Raw genomic sequence first — 22,393 nt, forward strand, 5'->3', positions numbered from 1 at the left:
CATCATTTCAGTGTCATCAATATTGTCTGAATCATTTTTGGCAAAACATTTTCCGTATCATCTGACTGAAACAGCATTTCTTTCTAACAAGATGATGTGTCTCTTGCAGTTCTAGCCTTTGTACAGTTAGAGAACCTCAGAATGAGAGGAACCGACAAAAATGAGCTTGTCCTCTAGGTCTCAATCAGGAGGCTCAGCCACAGAAGTGGGGTCACTCATTATAATCAAGCCACAGTTGAAAATGGAGAATTTGTCAGAAATACTAACAAGGAAATCAGAAGAGAAACAGATTTTAGAAACCAAGTACCTATCACTGTGCAACAACACTTCCTATTATTTCTTTTAAAAGAAGATATCCTGAGTCATTAAACTGAACATCGGAAAGGCAGAACAGCAACTCCTAGCAGTCCAGGAAGATATCCAATACAACATTTCCATTTCAAACATTTCCATTCCCAAAAGTCATTTTTATTTTTTTTTTATCTTTTATTTAATGAATATAAATTTCCAAAGTACGACTCATGTGTTACAATGGCTTCCCCCCCATACCGTCCCTCCCACCCACAACCCTCCCCTTTCCCACTCCCTCTCCCCTTCCATTCACATCAAGATTCATTTTCGATTATCTTAATATACAGAAGATCAGCTTAGTATACCTTAAGTAAGTATTTCAACAGTTTGCTCCCACACAGAAACATAAAGTGAAAAATAATAGATGATTTTTTTTAAATGATGATGAAATCAGATCAGACCTATTGTCATGTTTAATCCCAGTGAGAGTCAAGTTGGGAATTGATAATTTCTTTCTTTTTTTTTTTTTTTTTTTTTTACAGAAGATCAGTTTAGTGTACATTAAGTAAAGATTTCAGTCGTTTGCACCCCCATAGAAACACAAAGTGAAATATACTGTTTGAGTACTCGTTATAGCATTAAGCCTCAGTGTACAGCACGTTAAGGACAGAGATCCTACATGAGGAGTAAGTGCACAGTGACTCCTGTTGTTGCCAAAAGTCATTTTTATATTCTCTGATGCTTTTATCATTTTGAATCTGCTGATCTACCTGTAGTCTCCCCCACAAGCAGACCCAGAGACAAGAATTCAAGTCCAAGGAATTTATGTGGAAGGCTCTCAAAACAATGGGCCAGGAGGGAGGTCATCAAGCATAGGAAGAGGAAAGTTGAATTGTTGATCAGCCATTTACTTAAAACTTCTTTGGGGAATGGGAGACCAGGAGCATTAATCCTTTGGTACATGAAACATCCCACAAGAACTGCCTCATAGCTGTCCCAGTCTACAAAGAAAATCTTCAGGCAGATAATGAAGGTCCTGGAAGTTGGTGCGCCTCCACCATGAAAATGCTAAGGTCCAAGAATGTGGGTGGAGTACTGACAGTGTTGCCTACATTGCACCCTCCCAAAGCACTTCATGCCCAGCAACAGATTGTATGCACTCTGGCTTTTTTTTATATATCAATGTTCTCCCCCTATCTTCTACCAACCAATACACCACGTAGTTCATATTCAAGTCATCTAGCTCAAAGCTACAAAACAGTTTTCTTGCCTTTGCCTTTATTTCTACCCATAAGTCTCCGTTATATTCTCCTATATTTATTCTAAGTCTATTTTTATGTATTGAATTATTTAACATCAACCTTGCTCTCAACTGAACTGTTTTTTTCTAAAAAAAAAAAAAAATCACTCCAATGATAGTGGCCATAATTGTTCATAACAATATCCACCAAAAAAAAATGGGCTGATCCACAAAGGGGAAGAATTCAGGCCATGTTGTCATCCAGAGAATCCTTTGTTATTGGAGCAAAAGAAGTCACAATTCCTGGCTGCTCCACTTCTGATCCAGCTCCTTGCTAATGGCCTGGGAAAGCAGCAGAAGATGGCCCAAGTTCTTGGATCCCTACCACCCACATTAGAGACTTGGAAGAAGCCCCTGGCTCCTGGCTTCAGCCTGCCTCAACCCCAGCCATTGTGGCTATTTGGGGAATGAACCAGCTGATGAAAGATTTCTCTCTCTCTCTAATTCTAAGTCTGACCCACAAATAAATAAATAAATAAATCTTTTTAAAAAATAAGTCATAATGGTAGTTCCAAAACGCAACTATCTCAAAATAATATGTAGGAGGAGGGAGAATTTTAACCTTAAGTAGGGAGAAGAATTTTCAATTAATTGTCTTTGCACTTGCTTTCACAAATGCGATCTTTAAAAATGGTCCAATTTGAATGCATTATTCTGAGGCTGTAAAGAGAAGCCTATAATATGTTAGTAACTTTATTCTAAGCCTTAAAGTTTCATCTTTGCCCTTATTGCATGCATAGTCAAAATGAAATGATAATGTGCCTAGGTAAATTGAACTTAAAATAACCTTGACTGCCATAAGTCCTTGGTAAATATTATGCTTCATAATTTATACCCAAAAAAATCAATTCAGAGAATTCAGGAAATAAGTCTAAAATGAATGTGACTATAGTATTATAGGTTTCTTGAATTAAAAGGACATACTTCTGTTCAACACATACAAAGGTACTTCAAAAAGTTCATGGGAAATGGAATTGAAGAATAAGCTTGTTTTGGAACAAAAACTTTGAAATGTGTGCATAGCTTTTTCCATAATTTGCATTTTGTGTTAACTCTTTGAAGACCTCTCATACTAAACAGATTATATAATTAAAGTCAATTCTAATTATCTAGCTGTTACATCACCAAATACAGCTTTAATAAAACAGTTTTTAAGAGAAAGAAAAAAGAAAAAATAGGCCAGAACATCACTGAACTTTTGGATGTTTTTGCCCTGGAGTTGGAGGTCCACCCCCAGCCGTGCTTCTCCATAGCCATACACCAGCATTTGACAGAGCCACTGTGAGATGATATCTCTTTCTAGTAGCAGGTTTTATACTTGCATAAGGATCAGACCACACCACCAAAGCCACTGTTCCCCTAAAATAAATTATCCCTGTATAACGCTATCAATATTTTTCAAACCAGACATCCCTAATAACTGTAAATATATATTTAAACATTGGCATCTTTATTATCTAAACCAGTGCTTCTCAATCTATGTATGTAGGAATATTCTTTTCAATCTGTCATCTATGGATACATTTGCAAAATACATTAATGATAAATTATTAGGCAATTTAGTGTTTTTAAAATTAAGCAAAGTAGAAGCCCAACTTTTTATTACTACTCGATTCAACAGATATCAAAGTACAAAATCCAATTTCTAAAACAGTTGTGCAGCCCTCATTCTTCATTTCAGTATTTATCTGCCTGTTGACCTGTACCAGACAGCGGTGGGCTGTGGGCAGCTGTCGCCTAGAACTGCACCTCGGGGAGCACTGATGGATTATACACGTACTTATTCAAGAGCTACACCTTACCTCGGACATTCTTCCCAAATCCCATAGAAGAAACTTTCTTGTCCACGTGGTCACTGTTGTTTGATTTCTCTTTCATAACATCATCATCGCTGGCAGCATCATTAGAAAACTTTTTCTTTTTCTTTTTCTTGTGTCGAGGTGGAAGCTTTTTTGGAAAAGTAAACATTGGGAATATCACAAGAAACATTGCAATGGCACAAAGGAGGAATCCGCTCCACCTAAAAAATTGGGAGATGTGAATAGCATTTTGGTTTTTGTTTTGTAAGCAAGAACAAATCAGCGACGCAGAAGCTTTCAATGATAAAAGTCTCCAGAGAAAACTTTTAGCCTGGAACAATTGTGAGGCAGGAGGAAACTGAACAAATTAAGAAACCAAAGGATTCTCCCCTCTGTGGTATAAATAGAAAATCTAGCCAATCATTATACTAGTATTATAACAAAAATTATACTTAACTGCCTTGATTAGAATTCAACTAAGTACTTTTGAGCACTTATGTGTAGTTCTAACATCATTAACCCTTCTACAATGTGCATTTTGTAATAAGTCACTAAATTATAAATCTGATAGAAAAATAGAACAGACTCTATACATAGCATGCTTTGTGGACCAATGTAGAAACTTTATTCTCAGGAGGAAAAAAGTCATATCTCAAGTGAAATATTTTTAAGCTGCTGATAATATTCAAATATTTATCTATAAGCACATAAAAATCTACTGGCCTCCACTTAGCTGGTCCTCTCAATTCTTAACCAATGTGAAGGCTGAGATACTTAGCCTTAAACTTCACCTTCAAGAACTTATCATCTACTTGCAAGCAAGCCAAAAATATAAGATGCAATCTCTAAGACATGCAAAAACACATACAATTAAATGTTGGATTATGTTGTATAGATTTCAAATGTTATGAAACTTCAGAGGGGAGGTTAATGTGTATCAAAGTTTCCTGGGAGAAGCAGCACTTCAGTGACGTAGATTTGGGATTCTGTCCCAATTCATCTGAGATTACTGTGTTGCAGACAGCTTGTGACACATACCAAGAGTAGAACTCAAATTCCAGTCCAGTGTCAGAGCCATGTGTTAAGGTCTTGTGCTTCTTGCCTGCATAACTCCTCATGGACAATTTCCCAGTCCCCTTCAACCTTTCCTTGGCAAGCATAGGTCCTCAGTCCTACCTAACACGGCCAACACTTCTAACAAGGATACATCAGCTTCACATTCTGCCTTTAGAGCCTCCAGGTTCATAAATGCCCAGACTCTGTCCTCTGTATCAACAAATTTTTAGGGGGCCAGTACCGTGGTGTAGTGGGTAAAGCTGCCATTTGCAGTGCTGGCATTCCATATGGGCACCAGTTCAAGTCCCAAGTGCTCTACTTCCGATCCAGTTCTCTGCTATGCTTTGGGAAAGCAGTGGAGGATGACCCAGCCTTAGGGACCCTGCACCCGCATGGGAGACCAAGAAGAAGCTCCTGGCTCCTGGCTCCTGGCTTCAGATCAGCACAGCTCCGGCCATTGCAGCCATCTGGAGAGTGAACCAGCAGATAGAAGACCTCTCTCTGCCTCTGCCTCTCTGTAACTCAGCCTTCCAAATAAATAAATCTTAAAAAAAAAAAAAAAAAACAATTTCCCACCCACTTTAACTGAAATACAAGCAGTGCCCCAAACATTAACGTTGAATTTGATCCAGGAAGGCTAGAGATCATTTGCAAAGTGAAAATTCATCTTTAAAAAAAACATGTTTGGATCAACTGTGCTCAAGGTCATGGTGCAGTTGAGAAAAACAGTCATTAATAATCAGTGTGCTATTTTCAAAGATATACTTACATCAGAGAATGTTTTTAAGATAATCAGGAAAAGGCTCTATTTTGAGAAGATTGCTTGGAGCAGATACACAGATTAGGTACTATAAAAATTGTTGAATAAGTAAATTGAAAGAGAGAGGTTTTTTAAAAATGCCATCAATCTGCAGGGAACATAGCTATGATATTGTCCAGCCTCTTTAGTACTTGGTTGCTTAGGAGGCCCTCATCTGTCGGCCCCTTCCTCCCACTTACCTCTCCCTGCACTAACTCTAAACACAAGTCCTCCAAACTCCTTCAGTTCCCCACACCTCCAGAAGGGGGCAGGCAGGGGCGGGCAGCAGCAGACAATGGAGGGCAGTGATGGGGAGCGGCTCATGAGCTGTAGTTTCAGACAGTTGGGGGTTCATATCCTGTTTTCACCACTTACTAACAATGAGATCCTAGGGAAATTAGTTTGCTTTTCCAAATTAGCTTTTTCCTGTGAAAGAGGGACAATAAGAAGTGTTTGCTGGAGTCAACAAGAGTGTGTGAAGTGTGTGTGTGTGTGTGTGTGTATACTAAAAAAAAATGCCTGTCCTCAAATCAGCAATTAATTAATGTTAGCTAATTTGGTTTGTTTTATTTCGATTCTATGTAAATCTGTGCTCAGCCACCCCACCATCCCATCCCCAGCCATTGATGTAAAATGAGAGGTAAGTATAAAAAATATATTCTTAATAGAGTATATAACAGAAGGGGAAGAATTGCAGCAAGTCAACAAAAATAGCACAGAAGTGTGAGGCCATTTCCAGGCAGAGCAGACAAGCCTCCAAGTCCACATGCTTCAACAGTCTCCAGGGCTGGCGCTGTGGCATAGAGGGTTAAGCCTCTGTCTTCAGTGTTGATATCCCATATGGGCACCGGTTCAAGTCCAGCTCCCTGCTAATGTGACTGGGAAAGCATCAGAGGATGGCACAAGTGCTTGGGCTCCTGCACCCGCGTGGGAGATCCAGAAGAAGCCCCTGGCTTCTGGCTTTGGATCAGCTCAGCTCTGCCTGTTGTAGCCATGTGAGGAATAAATCAGTGAATGGAAGATTCTCTCTCTTTCTCTCTCTCTCTCTCTCTCTCCTTCTTTCTCTGTATCTATGCCTTTATAATAAATAAATCAATCTTTAAAAAAAACAGTCTCAAATCTATATAACTCATGACATAATGATGGCTCTGGGAAACCTGAATAAGGCAAGAAGATGTGCATTATATGTTGAGGAAAGATCCATCAATAGCTAAAATTGAGAAGTCAAGGTACCTAGACTCCTTCCTAAGCCACTACTTGAAGACCATTCACCAAAGGAGGCTATTTAAATATATTGACTCAGAGCCTCACCCTGGAGTGAGTTTCTTATCCCAGCTCCTCCTGACTCTGAGCTTTGGGAAAATTATTTAACTTCCTGAGCATCAATTTTCTCATCTGCAAAATGAGCATAATATTAGGGACTACATATGGTTGCTTGCAAAGCTCTTAGTATAATGCTTGACACAAAGTAAACAGCCAGTAAATATTAGCATTATCCACTCATTCCTTCCATAACTTTCACATTTATTTATTAAAAAATCATTACTGCCAGACATCATATCAAATAACTGTGCCTTTGTTAGGTTCAAGTCTGTTACAAACAGTACTTAGTCAGTAAATAAAATTCAAATGTATTTTAAATAGATTTGTGTATTTCTATATTGATCATTTTATCACTCATAGAACTAATACTGAGCCCTTTAAATGGATCAACTTATGTGAACACTGACTACATTCAAAGGACTGAATAACTAACACTTTCCAGTGAGCAGGAACTGTTTAGAAGTCTACGTATGTAAACACTCATTCATTCTTCCCAACGACCTTGGAAATTTGGTACTATAACTACTTCCCTTTATGAATTTTTTTAAATGAGGCACAAAGAAGTAACTTCCTCAAAGTCATGTCACTCTTGAGTGCAGAGAAGAACTTAAACCTAGGGGAGCACAGCTTTAGGGTGTGAGCTTGGAATCTCTCCATTCTGCTACCAGTTGCAATGATGTCTACTAGAACATTTTTAAGAGTCAGCATGAAGCACCTGTAAGACTAAAGTTCCCACTTGCCCGCCTTCTCCCCACCCCTTTGCTGGTTCCCCCAGTTTTTCTTTCCTTCCACATAGGCCCTGATTCCATGCTCTTCTCATGACATCTGTAGAGAACAGAGCATATACATTGGATGCTCATAACCTCATTTTAATCCTCCAGTTTTCTGACCATGAAAAAAAAATCTTACACTGATTGATTTCAGAATTTCAAAGAGAATAGCTGAGACCAAATTTACACTAGGAGCCAAAACCCTAAAACTCCTGTGTTAGTTCCCTAACACTGATAGGGGAATTCTTTGTGAGATCTGAAAGTTCTATGAGGTCAAGCTCATCTAGATTTTTAGCTCTTCTAATGTCAAAGAGCATTACTTATGAAGATAAGTTATTGATATTTGTTAACCTCCTTAAAAATAGATTATTCCCACTAGTCTCCTAGGGTAACATGTGGCTGTTGTCCTATAATGAAACACAGAGAACAAGGTACTTTAAGAAACTCTTTAAAAAGTAAATTACTAAACACACACAGTTGCCAATACAGAAGTAATCTCTTTGCTATAAAATGAAAACTCCTTACCAATGTATATTTATTCTAATCTATGTGAAATGAATTCAGGACACTGGTATTTTCTGTCAGTGCTTGCAATCATAAAGAAATAACTTAGTGTGTTCAAGTTAAGGACTGTGAAGAACTCAAAACACAACTCTGGTTATTCAGGGAAATAATATAATCTCCAGAGTTGAATGTCTTGTTCTGAGTCATAAATGTTACTTATTTTGTAGAACAATTAGGGTCTAGCAAGTGAGCCAGCAGCTAAAACTCCAGCACACTCAGGGCAAGAAAATACTATCAAGAGAAAACACCCACTGACAGGGTGACCAGACTAGAGTTCTGGGCAGTAGGGAACATCATAAATCAGAAACCCAAATTCCAGCTTCCTGCTAACGCACACCATGGAAGACAGCAGCTGGTGGCGCAAGTACAGTTCCTTGCCACCCCAGGAAACCTGGATTGAGTTCTAGTTCCAGGCTTCAGCCTCTTCCAGGCTCCAGATGTGCGCATTCGGGAAGCAAACCATAAAATGGGAACTCTCTCTATATACATCTGTCTGCCATTTCTCTGTCTCTCTGCCCCCAAATACATGTTAGATAATTAAACTTGGATAATTTGGGTTGGCAGGGCTGCATCCCTGCTGGAGGCTCGAGAGGAGAACCCATTCCCTGGAGTCTGCCTGCCTTCTTTAGCTCATAGCCCCTTCCTCCATCTTCAAAGCACATCACCCTGGCTTCTGCTTTGATCACACTATCTTCTCTGCCCACAGCCCTCCTGCCTCCCTCTTGCCTTTACAAGGATCTTTTAATGAAATAGGGTACATCCAGTTCATTTAGGATCATCTCCCCATCTCAAAGATCCTTCACGCAGGCACATCTGTAAAGTCTCTTCTGTCAGGTAGGGCACCGTATTCACAGGTTCTCTAAATGAAGAGGGGGAGAGGTGGGAGCCGTGGAAATCATTCTGCCTACTGCCACTGTTCAGGGGACTTTTACTATTTTACTCTCTTTGATAGGAACTTTTTTAGCTGTTATCACACTAGCATTATCAGTAAGGAGTGAAATGAAAAATATAGAAAACCATTCTTACCAGTTTCCGATGAAACGCGGATCATTCTGGTCAAGGTGAACGGGATTTCTGGGATCAACATAAAAACCAATAAGAAGTCCACCTAACAAGTATCCCACTGCAGGGCCAAGTGCTCCCATGACATACATGATGGCTGAGAAGACAGAAGGGGAAATGTGAAAAAGCAGTATATTCATTGGAGCATGTGCAGTTCACTAATCCCCCACCCTACCACAGAACTGCCCCAGTGAAATAGTCTCCAAAAAATGAGAAACATCGGAAGTTTGTGTCTCTCTTGACATTTCACTTTTCAATACTGCCCCTTTTTTAATTGCTACCTGCTGTCCTCTGAGGGAATCAGAATCCTCTGGAGAGTTTTTTGATCACTTTAGTTTTAGTTTTTTTTTTTTTTTTAGCATCTGATACTTTTATTTAATAAACATAAATTTCAAAAGTACAACTTTTGGATTATAGCAGTTCTTCCCCCCATTACCACCCTCCCACACGCAAACCATCCCATCTCCTATTCCATCTCCCATTCCATTATTCTTTACGATTCATTTTTAATTATCTTTATATACAGAAGATCAACTCTACACTGAGTAAAGATTTCAACAGTTAGCACCCACACAGACACACAAAGTACAAAGTACTGCTTGAACATTAGTTTTACCTTTAGTTCTCATAGTACAACACATGAAGGACAGAGATCCTACATGGGGAGTAAGTGCACAGTGCCTCCCGTTGTTGATTTAACAATTGACACTCTTATTTATGACGTCAGTAACCACCTGAGGCTCTTGTCATGAGCTGCCAAGGCTCTGGAAGTCTCTTGAGTTCACAAACTCTGACCTTATTTAGATAAGGCCATAATCAAAGTGGAAGTTCTCTCCTCCCTTCAGAGAAAGGTACCTCCTTCTTTGATGGCCGGTTCTTTCCACTGGGATCTCACTCACAGAGATCTTTGATTTAGGTTTTTTGTTTGTTTGTTTGTTTGTTTGTTTTTTTCCCCCACAGTGTCTTGGCTTTCCATGCCTGAGAAACTTTCATGGTTTTGTTGTTGTTTTTTTTTTTTTTTTTCCAAATTCGAATGCCTTAGGGCTGATTCTGAGGCCAAAGTGCTGTTTAGGGCATTTGTTTGTTTTAGTTTTTAATGGAAGTGTTCAAGTCCCACCCCAGAAACACTGAATTCAAATTTGTTAGAGATCCAGGGTAGTTAAGGAGGCTGTCATGAAGTAGCCAAAAGCAAGTAAAACAAAAACAAAACACAGTCTTAAAATAAGAAAGATAAATAATAATGAAGGAAAAAATAAGTAAAAGGAAAATGTGGGTTTCATTTATCACAGCTGGGAGGTTCTGGCAGGAGGAGGGACCTCAATAAGGCCAGATTTGGCTCCCCAGTTGGATTCAGCTGGATTGGCAGAGCTGTCTAAATGCCCTTAAATTGCTAATATTCTTCAAAACATCACTTTAGAATCAAATAATATCTTGTAGTGCATTTGGCTTATTGTTAATTGAGAAATATTAAAGATAAGTAAGTCTCTGTAAATGGCATGGGTCAGCAGATCCAAATGCAGGACACCAACTACAGATGGATGAGAAAATAGTTTTATTAAAAGATTTATATATTTTACTTGACAGGCAGAGTTACAGGGGCTGGCACTGTGGAGGAGCGGGTAAAGCCTCTGCATGTGACGCTGGCATCCCAGATGGGTGCCGGTTCTAGTCCCAGACGCTCCACTTCTGATCCACTCCCTGCTAATGGAAAGCAATGAAAGATGACCCAGGTGCTTGGGCCCCTGCACCCATGTGGGAGACCTGGGAGAAGCTCCTGGCTCCTGGCTTCGGATCAGCTCAGCTCTGGCCATTGCAACCATTTGGGGAGTGAACCAGCAGATGGAAGACCTCTTTCTCTCCCAGTCTCTATCTCTCTCTCTGTAACTCTGTCTTTCAAATAAATATTTAAAAAGAAGTGAAAGAAAGAAAGAGAGAGAGAGAGAGAGAGAGAGAGAGGAAAGAAGGAAGGAAGGAAGGAAGGAAGGGGGAGGGAGAGAGAGAGAGAGAGAGAGAGAGGAAAGAAGGAAGGAAGGAAGGAAGGGGGAGGGAGAGAGAGAGAGAGAGAGCGCGAGCCAGGAGCTTCTTCTGCATTTCCCACATTGGTGTAAGGGACCCAAATACTTGGGCCATCTTATACTGCTTTTCCATTCCATTAGCAGAGAGCTGAACTGGAAGTGGAGCAGCTGGGAATTGAACCAGCACCCACATGGGATGCCAGCACTGCTGGCAGCAGCTTAACCCACTATGCCACAGCACCAGCCCCAAGAAAATAAGTTTTAAAAGCACATGTTCAAGGCGTGGGAGGACTACATGTCTCACTGTCAGTGGATCAGAAAGATGGTAATTTTTTCCAAACACTGTGCCACCAAAATTACCAAACAACCAGAAATTCATTAGCATTACTTGTTTTTAATTTTCATATCTTCACTTCTATAATTTAAAATTCTTTTTAAAAATTTTTTTTAATTTATTTGACAGGTAGAGTTGTAGACAGTGAAAGAGAGAAACAGAGAATGGCCACTACAACTAGCGTATTGCGGCCGGTGCTGCACTGATCGGAAGTCCGGAGCCAGGTGCTTCTCCTGGTCTCCCATGCGGGTGCAGGGCCCAAGCACTTGGGCCATCCTCCACTGCACTCCCTGGCCACAGCAGAGAGCTGGACTGGAAGAGGAGCAACTGGGACTAGAACCCGACACCCATATGGGATGCCAGCGCTGCAGGCGGAGGATTTACCAAGTGAACCACGGTACCGGCCCCTATAATTTAAAATTCTAAAATAAATAATATATTGCCAATTTAAACACTTTAAGAGAGGATAAGAAATTTCTTAAGCATTATAGAATGATTTTGCCAAACCCATTTTCTGATTCCTATTCAAACTCAGTTGTAAGGAGACAAATCCATAAACCATTTAAAGGCACGGTATTTGTAAAGCGTGAAAACAAGCTCAGGTGCTAAGTGCTTCTCACTTCTATTGCTATCATGCATTTTTAGCCAGCAAATAAAACAGGACATTTTGCCATGTCCTTTCAGTAGCACTCTGTTTACCAAAAAGCAAACTGGAATAATCAGAATGACTTCTTACTTTGTCATCCACATCGAAATAAACTTTGAATAATCTTGTGCCTCCTGTTACTTGTAACCACAGGCAACAATACAGTAATTTAACACCTGCTCTCACTTTTCACACTATTTCAAAAGAGAGAGCACAGTGTTGATTTTACAGAATCATCTGCTTTCAACAATAAGACACTCAGTTCTTCGACGTCTCCATCTGTGTCTGGAAATGGAGAATGGAGGCACAGCCACAAGTGATGGGTACTCTTTTGGAAGCATGTTTTTCATAATTAGGATCTTGTTTTTTTTTTTTTAATTTACTTATTTATGAGAGGCAAAGTTACAGAGAGAGGGAGAGACAGAGACAGAGAGAGAAGAGATCTTTCATTCACTGGTCCACTCCCCAAATGGCTACAACAGCTGGAGCTAGGCTAATCCAAAGCCAGGAGCCAGGAGCTTCTTCCGGGTCTCCTGTGTGGGTGCAGGGGCCCAAAGGACTTGGGCCATCTTCCACTGTTTTCCCCGACCATAGCAGAGAGCTGGATCAGAAATAGAGCAGCCAGCCAGGACCCGAACCGGTGCCCATATGGGATGCCAGCACTGCAGGCAGAGGCTTAATCTACTACACCAAAGTGTCAGGCAAGTATTTTGAGAAATATCTTATTAATCTGCTTATAGTGTAGACTGTAGCTCAGGAATAGAAAGTTCGTTTTTCAGTTTCAGGTATTCCCGTATGCATATGAAGATAAAACTTACACCTCCAGGAAGCCAACACCATTGACAACCTAAAACCGTAAAGAGGCCAAAATGTGACATGAATCATCCTCCCAAAATAGCTCTCCTGGCACAGAAGAGGCTGCCTCACAAACACAGACAGAGAAAAGGGCACTTCCGCCATTCTGTTTATGCCTGAGGCACTTGGGTGCATCATCTTGGAGTGCCAAGCAGGACCGGGTAGGACGTGTGCGAACAAGACCCTGCAGCTCTCCCGTGAGCGGAAGAGTGATTCAGTGGCATTCACCAGAAAACCTTAACTAGTTTACAAACATAGACAATGCTTTTTGAAACTCAGCAATATTGTCACAGTTATTTTTATTGTATGGCAAACACTTGAAGTCCAAAGGCATTACCCTAACACACACACACACACACACACACACCCATCTCTTAGGTCCCATAGATCATTCTCTGGAAACAAAACCTGTATGGGCCAGTGAGTTAACATTCAGTAATTGATTCAACAATGGAACTCACTCACAGCTTGTAAGAGGAGCAAACTGTTGAAACAAACTTACACCATTCACTTGCCCTGTCAAATCTCCCAGTCAGTCCCTACTGACTTATAAAAGGTCTCAAAGGCTGGACCTGGAGTTCAAGGGTGGGACAAACTACCCTCCAGCTACTGCTCCAGACCTCAAACCATAACTTCATGATCCTGTATTCCGGGGTGGAGGACAGGCCTGGGCAGAGCCATCTTTCTTCCTTTGCTGACCTCATCATTCCCTCCCTGGATCCTGGCTCAACCCCATTCATTCTTTAACCAACTTTCATTGTCGTCCCCCAGATGTCTCTCTCCTCAGTGTCTCCCTGTAGACTATCCATCGTCTATTGCAATGGCTGCCACACTTCCTCATGCAACCCTGTAAGAGGTTCTAAGCATGGATTCCCAGTGCATTTACATTTCTGAATAAATAATGTATATACCCTATTAGTCTTCCTTTTGCAGCTTACATGTAATGCACCAGCAAATCGTGTTGGTTCTCCCTTCAACTCTTATTCAGTATTCAGCCACTTCCCCCTATTTCTACTGCTAACAGCCAGGTCCTAGCTGTTATCATTGCTCAGCTAGAAAATTGCCGTTGGCCTTCCTGGTGTCCCTGCTTCCTCCTTTCCTTCCCTGCAATGTATTTGCAACACAGCAGCCTAATGATCCTCTCTAGAAACATGAGCCAGATCATATCACTTCTTCATTCAAACCTTCCAGTGGCTTCCCATCTCATTCTCAGTAAAAACCAAGGTCCCTATGTGGCTAAAAAGACCTGCCTGCACATCTGCACTCTGCCCCCATGATCTCTGCACTGCATCTCCAGTCACTCTCCTTTGTTCACCGGGCTCCCTTCTTAGTGATCTCCTCACACATCTTCAACCTTCAGGCGGGCCCTTGCCTTGGGATCTTAGCACTTGCTCAGTAAGAGTGTGTGTGTGTGTGTGTGTGTGTTGTGTAGTGTGTGGTGTTTGTGTGTAGTGTGTGTGGTGTGTAGTGTAGTGTGTGGAGTGTGTAGTATGTGCTGTGTGTACCATGTGCTATGTATGTAGTATGCATATGTTGTGTAGTGTGGTGTGTGTGTGTGTATGTGTGTGTGTGTTGAATACTCCTGCCCCACATAGCAACATGGATCATTCCCTATGTTCTGCAGGGAGCTACTCAAACAGTTCCTTCTGACGGAGGCCATCCTCAAATACCCTACCTAAAACTTAAAAGCTCTTTTCCCCAATTCTTCCCATCTAACACACTCTACCTCTCCTTTGCTCTCATTTGTCATCTGTCCTCTCCTCCCTGAGGAAAGAGATTCTTGTCAGTGATGATCACTGCTACATCCCCAGGGTGCCCAGATGGTGTAGGAGGCACACAACCCACATTCACTCCCACCCCTCAGTGCTCTCATCACTCTCATTGAATGGGTCCGCAGAAGTTCATGTGTTGGAAGCTGCTTCCCAGTGCAGCAAAGCTGAGATGGGACCTTAGGGAGGTGATTAGACCTTAAGGTTCTGTCCTCAGAAATGCAGAGGTCCATTATGCATGCATCATGGGTTATCATGGGAGTGGTTTCATTATAGACGTGAGGTCTCTCTTTCTGTGTCATGCTTGTTCTGTCTTGCCACGTGATGTCATACACAGCAAGAAGGCCCTCACCAGGCGCAGACAGATGCCAGCATGATGCTCTGGAACTTTTCAGTCTCCAGAGCTGTGTGCTAAATAAACCTCTGTTCTTTACAAATTACCCAGTCTCAGGCAATTTGTTATAGCAATAGAAGTCAGACCAAGATGGTCAGTGAACATTCTAGTGTCATTAACAATGGTAGATGTCAACAATGAAACTTTCTCAGTGTACATTTTGAGATTTTTTGCCAATGACAGTAGATGTCAATCCATAGTTCCTTCAGTGAATTTGATCATTTTACATCTCTTGACTGTGTCTCGTCAGATCTGATTATATCGTCATTGGTTTACTGCCAGGATAAGGAAGTCATACTAGAAGCTTGGGCTATTCAATGAACTAGTAACATAAACGTAAATACAAGTTCCATTCTTGTCTTCTTATATCCCATTGAATTGTCTTATATATCCCCTGGGGTATACACATCACTCTTTGAGAGAACACTGAATCATTCCATGCATTTGAGATTGAATATGCCCCATTTTAACTCCTACTTATCTCTTCAAATATTTGTATCTTAATCTTTTCAAGTAGCTCTTCATCTCAGACAGCAGGAGCCACATCATCGATAGTACTATGCAGTGGTTAAAGCACAGATTCCAAAATTATGTATTCATATCCAGGCTCCAACTGTTAATGATCAAGTGCCCTTCAGCAATTTGCTTAGCCTCTCTGAGCCTCATTTCCCCATCTGTAAAGTTGAGATGGCAAAAGTATTTATTATAGGGATTAAAAGAGTCAGTGCTGTGTGTGGAATGCCTGGCATGTGGAATACTTGTGTATAAGGACAAGGGCTATCAACAAATAAGCTGTGGAGTTGGTATGATTTCATTATCATCTAATTGGTGGCTGGGCACATGAGCTATTCAATAAATGTTTATAAACTGATGACATGTCATGACCAGAAGAATGAAGGTGTCCTGGATTTCATAACCTAAGCTTCTGATTTCTCCTCTTTCTGGCTTACTTCCTCCCAATCTTGACAAGGCATACAGATTATGCATCAGAGCAAGTCCTGTCAATGGCCATTGGTCCCAGACCCACCAAATGACCTGACTCTTGCCAACTTTTTGTCAGTATTTCCTACACTTAACTATCTTTTACCCTCAGACCTCTAATTTTCATTTTCTTCTTAAATCACTTTTCACCTTGTATCCTTTCTTACATTAAAGTACATTAACTCTTATTTTTAATCCCATTTACTGTCTCGTTTTCAACTGTCTCCTATAGATATAACCTTTACTATACTCTCATCTCTCTTTTACTTTTACTTTCACATCACAAACAGTTGTAGCTCTTGATCTTACTTAATTTTTTATATTTTTTAATATTTTTAAACATTTTAATAGAGCTTTGAATCTCAAAACTTAACATTCCAGTTTTTCTTTAAAATGACTTATCTTCTACTTCTCATGACTTAAATAAGTTTGCTTACCTTTTGAATTTTCTATCAAGCTAAAATTTTTATTTGTATGAATTCTCTTGACTTTAAAACATCCAGTGTTTAATTGTTTCTCTTGCCTTTTTTATCCTTCTTGCACTATCATTTTTTCACAATCTTTATCTTATCCTTATGTTTTGCTTGTTCTGTGATCAATTTTAGCAACAACTGATGAGAAGCTGGATCCATCTCCACCACTGTCTTGCAGTCATTGCCCTATGTGCCCCTCAGTGGCTCTGCTAGTCAGTTAATGATGGTAGCCTGAGAGACTCAGGGTTAATTCTCCCCAGGACTCAAGTCTCACTTTGTAATAGCATATTTCAAACTACTTAGTTAGTTAGTTGTCTATTTATTATTTATCTATTTATAAGGAAGAAAGAGAGAGAGAGAGAGAGAAAGGAAGGAAGAACGGGAGGGAGGGAGAGAGAAATCTCCCATCCACTAAAATTCACTCCCAAAATGCCCATCACAGCCAGGGTTGTACCAGGACAAAGCCAGGAACCAAGAACTCAATTCATGGGTGGCAGAGATCCAACTAACTGAGCCATCAGCTGCTGCCTTCCAGGTCGGACATTAGCAAAAAGCTAGAATCAGGAATAGAACCAGGACTCAAACCCAGACTCCTATTTGGGATGAGGGTGTCCCCAGCAGCACTTGAGGGTGCTGAGCCAGACACCCCCCCACACACACAGGGCATATTTAATTAGGTGAATCTAAGCTTGCTCTTTCTCGTTATCCAGTAACAAGAAAACACGAGTCCTAAATGCAAGGTCTCTGATGAATCACTGCTGACACTGAGACAAGCCATGCCCACAGAGGAAACAAGCCCGAGGGCTCTTCATTCTGCTCCCTTGTGGCCCTGGGGAGAGTCCTACCATCTGACCTTCCCAATAGCTCCTTGATAGAAGAGGCGTAATAGCACCCTGCAATGTTCTCCTACCGAATTCACCTCTTGTCAAAGCTGCCATCTCCATTCCTTGCAGAACTGATAGATGCTCTTCCTTCCTCATCACAGATCCACAGTGGGCTGCCCTGGAGATTCTCTCAAACAAGGTCATTCCATAAGGTCAGCTGCAACCAGAGGTAACAGCTCACAAAATCTGCAGCCCACATTGGATAACTTAACCTGCCTCGAAATCCATGCTGCTGACTTAGAAGAAATGATTCTAGAACTCCTAGTAGCTTCAGCCAGCCACAGGCCTCACTGGACCCATGGGAAACTGAGAGGCTCCATCAAACCCAGCAAAGATTCAAGCACCATGGAAGGCTACAGAGTCAACTCCTTTCCAGCCTAAGACATTAAAAAGCTGAGTAGAGCCCACATCTCCAGGTCAGAGGCCACTCTCTCATTCATGCACTCTGTGACACAAGGCCATGGGACAAGGAAGAAACATTGCAAAAGTGAGTAAGACGGATGCACAGCCCTCCAGGAGAGAAATGTGTAATGTGTGTGTGACCCAACACCAGCAACCTGCTGTGGAATGTGGGAGAGCAATGATAGGCTTTAATTAGCCAGAAGGGAAGAACAGAGGAGGCTTCAGGGAAAGAATGACTTTAGACACAACATTCAGGCATGGAAGAAAGAACAGGTGAAGATGAGGCGCTCACCTGGGAAAGGCATACAAGTCTGGAAGTGCATTATGTATCCAGGGAATCACAAGTGCTTTTGCACTCATTGAGAGGCAGAGCAGAGGGGCCACCATTCTGGCTGTGAGGACTGTGAGGACAACCACTAAGTGGCCCAGGGAAATGCTTTTCCTATCATTTTCCACTCGGCTGGGAAGGAGCAAGTCAGCTCTGGTGTGCTACTGAGAGCAGGCTCCAACATCCAGAATGGAAAGCCAAGGCACTCACCTTTGGGGCCCTCTGGGCATGGGCATCTATTTTTTCTCCCATCCCACATCCTTCTCTCACTCCTCCTGCACCAATCAAGGGAATTCAGCCTAACTCCAGAATATCATGTCACAGCTGGAGGCCTCTCTGTTCACCACATTCCTGCTGTCCCCATCACTTGGGAGTGAGAACAATTTCCCTACTTGTTCATTCTGTGTATAAGCAGAATTCAGTGAAACAATTACTAACCTCAACTAAAGTGCACAGCTTTCCTTTCTGCTTCTTGAGTTTCTATGCCCGCCTCTTTTGGTTAAAGCAATTCAACCCCCATTCTTGCACACAGTCTTGATGGCACATCATTTTTGGGGTCCTGTCTTCATGATTCATTGGCAGACAGGTGATCAGCTCAGGCCAATCCAATGCTCTTCACCCAGAAAGACCTTCCCCCAGGTGCCCATGTGGCTCACTCAATTGCTTCTTCTGGATCTCTGCTCAAACACCACTCGGCAGAGAAGCCAGAGCTCTGCCACCTGTCCCCAACACTATATCATCCTACCTTGCTGGAGCACTCACTAGGGCATGCAATCACCATACAGCACACGTTTGTTTATTTCCTTATCTGTCTCTCCCACTGGAATGCCAGGCCCATGAGGGTAAGAACATTTTCTTACTGATGTACTGTCAGTGCCTAAGTGGTACGCAGTGTAAGCACTAAAAAATACAGGTTTAATGAATGAACAAAGGGTAAAGACACAGACTCTTGAATGTTCGGTGCAACAATGAAAGTCACTGCTTTTGTTGAAGTTCAGCCTTACAGCAGAACCTTGAAGAGTTATCCACCAGCTCCTGCTCCACAGACCCTGGGACTGTCTATCCTTGTGAGCCATCCATAGCCTCCCCTCCTCAGGTGCCCTGATTTAGAGATCTGGTCGCTGTAGCTCTCAGCCAGGGAGCTCTGACTTGCACCTTTGTCAGGCTCTCTACACTTGGGTTTCCTGGGTCCTTGGTGCCTGGATCTGCTGTGTCTTCACTTGAACATGATCTCTAATATATCAGCCTCTGCTTCCAACCTGCTCCCTGCCTCCAGCTTCTCACTGCTCATTGTCCATGCCTTTCCCACATTCCTTCTGGCTCAGGACCACCCTCTCAGCCTCCCTTGCTTGGCAGTGAATGCTACTGAAGACTGACGCTGGCAGTGGTTGAGATTATAACAATAATTTGGGTCTGATCTCAGGGACTAGGGTGGAACCCAGAACTCTGCCACTGGAAAACATTCTGTGTACATGGCTAAAGCCCTCAAATGACTACTAAACCTTGTCTGGGACAATGACAGGAGGCTACCCTCTTGTTATGTATGGCGACACAGCTATGGCAGATAAGAGGGCATGAAAAGCAATCCACAGCTCACTGTAACATCGCAGCGGTGATATAGCTCTCATCCCCCTTGCATAATGCCATGAAAAATGGCCCAAGTATTTCACAGCTGCAGAGCACCATATTTAAAGAAAATACGCCCTGCTCATTCCTTCCACTCACAAGCATGGGCAGATAAGAAGCCTTTGATGCTGGGTATTTTAAGCAGTGATTTAAAAAAAAATTCTTTTAAATGATTCAGTTATTTTGACACAGGCCTGATAGCAAAAGAGCAGCTGCCACAGCAGTCAGGGAATCGTCTATCACCTTGCCAAAGCACCCTGACAGCATCGCAAGTCCCAAGGACAGGAGAAAGGGGCCTAGGTAGAATTCAAGTGCTTTTTCCTCACTATCACAGTGAGAAATAGGTGGTTTAAGTTCACAGTCTTCCTTTAGAAATATTTTAAGCCATTTGAAAATTATTTAAGAAATAATGCATTCCCTAAAGGGAATATATAAGTATATGCAGAAGTGCCCATTGCACTTCCATGGCTTGGAAGGGAGACCACTACTATCTGTAAAATTAATCAGATCCTCAGGATTGATCACAAAGATAGCTACCATAAAGTCATAGGCCAAATTTTTTAAATTATATTTTGGTATATGAGAAGAAGTTTTTATTAAAGCACATCTCAAATATGTTGCATGACATTTGCTTCAGTAATTGTAGTCCCTGACACCATGTTGGAGATCCAGCTTGAGTTCCAGGTTCTTGGCTTGAGCCTGGCCCAGCCCTGGCTATTGTGAACATCTGGGGAGTGAACCAGCAGATGGAAAATATCTCTCTCTCTTTCTGTCTCTCTTTCTCTCACTCTGCCTTTCAAGTAAGTAGAGTAAATCTAAAAAAAATACATAAATTACTATGCACAGATTTGAAAATTTTATACCAATATAAACTGATCTTTTCACTCTAATTACTACAGAAGAGAAAGTCCCTGAGAAGGTAAGGAGATCAGCAATTAATAAGTGGTAGAGCAAAACTTGAACTTGACTTTATCTGAAGCCAAACTAGCCCTCAAAGAAAGGTGTTAGCACAGTAGCTTATGGACGATGCATGCCCAATGCTATCTTTTAGTAATAATTCTCCCCTCAGCAACAGTAGACTTCAACAGTAGGCTTTGTAATACTTCTCACAGAAATTCTTTATATGGAACCATAGCACATGCAGTCTTCCTGCTTCCCATGGACTGATGAAAGAAAAAAAAAAAGACCACATTAAAAGTGTCCTAAAAGGTTTATATTACTTGAATGCCTATAAAATCCAGTGGACAGCCAAGGCCATGCCAGGAACGGTAGGCACATGACATTGTTGCACTCTGCCTCGCGTTGCTCTGGACTTGGCTCTATCCTATTGGAATCATACTTCTTCAAGTGCCTAGAAAGCAGAACTGTGTCACACCTGTGCCTGTTTACCTGGAAGGTGCTTTCTGGCAGCGATTTACCTTCCCCAGAGATAAATTTAAACCACCCTTCACAGCTGGTGTGCTCTTCTGAGTCTTTACCATAATCATCGGAGTAAATGTCACACAACATAGTTGGGGTACACTTTTCAGATAATGTACATTCCCTTCCTCCTATGGCAGATAAACAGTGATGAAAATCTCAAAAATGAGCTCCTTTTTAATTTAAATTGTTTTTAAATGCTTCCAATGGTTCCAAAAATATTTTTAGATTTTCAGCTATTATGAGACTGATTTCTTTACTAGAAGAGACACATTGCTTCCTATCACTAAAGTTTTGCAACATTTTTGTATTTGGGAGACACATGCTTGGTTCCAGATAAAGCCAAGTTCAAGTTTGGCTCTACCACTTATTAACTGCTGATCTCCTTAACTTCTCAGAGACTTTCTCTTCTGTAAATGATAGTAATGATAATATTTTTTCATAAAATTATTAATGTTGAATGGCATAAATGATGCATGCTATGGTCATTAACAAATAGGTTAGGATATAATGTTACTTCAGCATGAATTATACTTCAACTGAAATGTTGCCTTTTGTTTGCATCTCATAGGTCAATTCTTCTAGAAATTGACAAGCCTAGCAAAATCAGCTCTACAAATGAATTTACTTTTTATACAAATAGTCTTTCCTTTTAAATTTATAATTTTTGTTCTTTATAGATAACCTACTACAACAATTTCATAAACAGTTTTGAATTACGTATCTAAAAAATTGACCCATACCTATGTGATTTCTGTAGCTTAGATAATTTTTTTTTTTTGGACATGCAGAGTGGACACAGAGAGAGAGACAGAGAGAAAGGTCTTCCTTTTGCCATTGGTTCACCCTCCAATGGCCACCGTGGCCGGCGTGCTGCGCTGATCCGATGGCAGGAGCCAGGTACTTATCCTGGTCTCCCATGGGGTGCAGGGCCCAAGCACTTGGGCCATCCTCCACTGCACTCCCTGGCCACAGCAGAGAGCTGGCCTGGAAGAGGGGCAACTGGGACAGAATGCGGTGCCCTGACTGGGACTAGAACCTGGTGTGCCGGCGCCGCAAGGCAGAGGATTAGCCTAGTGAGCGCGGCAAACAACCTAAGATATGAGAATTAAAAGAAGTAATGTAATGTACAAACATCTAGCTGATACTTGGAACAAGGTAAATGTTCAATAAATGGTCACCGTCATTTATTACAAGAGCCAGCAAACTATGTCTTTGATTAGACTTTATGGGTCACACCATCTCTGGTGCAACTACTTGGCTCTGCTGTTATAGAATGAAAGCAATCACATCCAGGACATAA

General features: G+C 41.4%; 1 protein-coding gene across 3 annotated transcripts in view; it reads right to left on the bottom strand.

Moving 5' to 3' along the window:
* Positions 1-22,393, bottom strand: part of SLCO5A1 (solute carrier organic anion transporter family member 5A1) — a 183,987-nt gene that overhangs the window by 75,958 nt on the left and 85,636 nt on the right. For all 3 annotated transcript variants that reach the window (XR_011389128.1, XM_051844559.2, XM_002710462.5), the window contains exons 3-4: positions 8,929-9,061; positions 3,394-3,611 (exon numbers count right to left, since the gene is read on the bottom strand). Coding sequence is in view for 2 of the 3 variants with exons in the window: in XM_051844559.2 (XP_051700519.1) it covers positions 3,394-3,611; positions 8,929-9,061 (351 nt within the window). In the remaining variant the exon portion in view is untranslated. The remainder of the gene's footprint in view (positions 1-3,393; positions 3,612-8,928; positions 9,062-22,393) is intronic.

This window comes from Oryctolagus cuniculus, chromosome 6 (genome assembly GCF_964237555.1).
Source record: "Oryctolagus cuniculus chromosome 6, mOryCun1.1, whole genome shotgun sequence".
NCBI lineage: Eukaryota > Metazoa > Chordata > Mammalia > Lagomorpha > Leporidae > Oryctolagus > Oryctolagus cuniculus.